This window comes from Galeopterus variegatus, unplaced genomic scaffold (genome assembly GCF_000696425.1).
Source record: "Galeopterus variegatus unplaced genomic scaffold, G_variegatus-3.0.2 Scaffold2079, whole genome shotgun sequence".
Lineage (NCBI taxonomy): Eukaryota > Metazoa > Chordata > Mammalia > Dermoptera > Cynocephalidae > Galeopterus > Galeopterus variegatus.
Genome location: NW_007728190.1, coordinates 55,540 through 57,947, shown reverse-complemented (window position 1 = coordinate 57,947; position 2,408 = coordinate 55,540). Strand labels below are relative to the sequence as shown.

The 2,408-nt window shown below is 53.4% G+C and overlaps 1 protein-coding gene across 1 annotated transcript in view; it reads left to right on the top strand.

Annotated features, from left to right (window-relative positions):
• Positions 1-2,408, top strand: part of LOC103596707 (whirlin-like) — a gene marked incomplete at its 3' end in the record, with an annotated part of 79,759 nt that overhangs the window by 24,704 nt on the left and 52,647 nt on the right. The window contains exon 4 of the mRNA XM_008580406.1: positions 225-443. Coding sequence (XP_008578628.1) covers positions 225-443 — 219 coding nt within the window. The remainder of the gene's footprint in view (positions 1-224; positions 444-2,408) is intronic.

The following is a 2,408-nucleotide window of genomic DNA, read 5'->3' as shown; positions in this document are numbered from 1 at the left end:
GAGATCGTATTTCTTGTGTTTGGACCACTTCAAGATAGAGGTGGGACAGATGTCCCCATCTCCAGAGGACAAAACTGAGGGCTAGAAAAAGAAAGGGACTTAGGGGCCGGCCCCCTTCTGCACGTGTGGAGTCCTGAGAGGAAGTGAGCCCTGGGTGATTGGAGAGTGTTCCTTAACCCCCCATCTTCTACTTCCCTCTAACCTGTGTGTCCCTCTGTCTCTAGGCTCTGAAGGGCTCCAAGAAGCTGGTGCTGTCCGTGTACTCGGCAGGGCGCATCCCTGGGGGCTACATCACCAACCACATCTACACCTGGGTGGACCCGCAAGGCCGCAGCATCTCCCCACCCTGGGGCCCGCCCCAGCCCCACAGCAGTGCCCTGAGGCAGCACGAGGGCGAGCGGAGGAGCGCCCTGCACCTCCTGCAAGGCGGGGATGAGAAGAAGGTGAGCTCCCAGCCTCAGAGGCAAAGCATGGGCAGGGGCAGCGGGGGGAGGCTGGGCCCTGAGATGCCATGTTCTCCTTCCAAATCCACAACAGCAAAGCTTCTCAGAGACTGGAAGAAGGCACTTAACTTCTGTCAGGGCTCTATCCTCTCCCTCAAGTCCCTTCTGAAGGGTTTTGTTTTGTTTTGTTTTTGACTGGGGCAGTATTTACAGGCTAAGCTGCTGCAATAGTGAGAGAAATCTCAGGACATCTCTTTAGAAGAGGTGATTGAACTTCCCACTGGCCCAGACCCAGGTACCTGGTCACATGCAGCTGCCAGGACTCTGTACTCCACAGAGAACCTTTTGCAGTGTGGGTCTGGGTTGTAAGCAATAGGAGCCGTCCCTGGCCAACTTCTCCAAAGCAGGAATTTGCTGGAAGTGTGTGGGCAGTCCTAGAATTGAAGCTGAGGAACTCAGGGTGCAGCCTGCAGGAGGAGGATCTCCAGCATTCCCTTCTCTTTGTCCCTTTCCTCAAGATTCATCTTCCAAGAAGAATTCCAGTACTGGATTGGCCAGCTAGGATGCCTGGGCACTTTGATTGACCGAACCACGAAGTCTCTAGCTGGTGGGGGAGGGGTAGTTGCCCTAAACACTGTGGTGTGTTGTAACCTGAAGAAGGGGACAGGGACATCAGTAGATGTCCCCCAAGAGCCCTCCTCCCCCAGACCCAGAGTGTTTCTTCAAAACAAAAAAATAGACCGAAATGGTCTCCTAGTGTTTTAGCCTTCTCTCTGGGCACTGTTTGCTCTGCGCCCCCTGGGTTGCTCCCGGGACCAAGCATGTAACTCCTGCCAGCAGCTCTCTCATGTTTTAGGACAGCCAGGAGGCCACATGGCTTGGGGCTCTGGGCCAAGCGCATTCCCTCCGGAGACTCTTTCTGTCGATAAGTCTGTAACATTTATTTAATGCGTTTTGTGTTCTTTGCTCAAATGTCAATATGCAGGACGCAGCAGAGATCACAGTGGCTTCTGTGCCAGGTGAGCCGCAGCTGGGTAGCTAGTTAATATGCACCGTGCGGCAGCCCGCCTTCTTCAGGGTTGCCAGGCTGGGTGGGCTCGTACTCTCTCCCCACCTGGGAACGCTGCTCTCTGGCTGTCTTGAGAGAGCTGTCTGTGGAGCTGGGTCATGTTCAAGGCCAACCTTCCAGGGCGAGAACTTGCTTTATCTTTTTCTCTAGCCCCTTTCCTGTGCAGGGCATGAGCTTAGGGTAGTGGTTATCATGGATTGACAGCTCTCATGTGCCGAGCTCTGTGCTCATGGCATCTTCCTGAGTCCTCACAGCCGCACTGTGGGGTGGGTGTCATTGTCCCCATTTTACAGATGAGGAATCCAAGACAGCACTGCGGCAAGTGGGCACCATTCAGTGAGTCACCTGGTATTTTCTGAGCACCTTCAGTGAGCCTGACAATATTAACGGGAGGTGGGAATAAGGCACCAGGCAAGAGAGATGAAGCCCTGCTCTGGGGAAGTATCTAGTGATTTTGGAGGTGGTGGGGAGAGTGAGACAATAATCCAGAAAGGAGCATAAATGAGCAAGATAAATGGTGAAAATTGATGGAAGGAAATAAACTCAGATTGGGGATAGAGAGAGACAGGGAGGGAGGGACTGCCTTGGATGAGGTGGTCAGGGAGGACTTCTCTGAGGAGATGACTTCTGAGCTGAGACCTAGAGAGGGAGAAGGAGTTTCCATGCACCACTTTGGGGACTGAAACTCCCAGGGAGCAAGGACAGCACATGCAAAGGCCCTGAGGTAGGACTGAGTCCAGTGTCTTCAAGGACACTGTTGCTAGAATTGAGTTGGTGGGAGGGTGGGAAGTAGATAAGGTGTCTTCTGGGAGTCTTGAAATAACTTACACCAGAATGCATGAGGCAGAGGCTAAATCATGCTCTGGGGATGACCAGGTACCAAAGGAGGCAGGAAG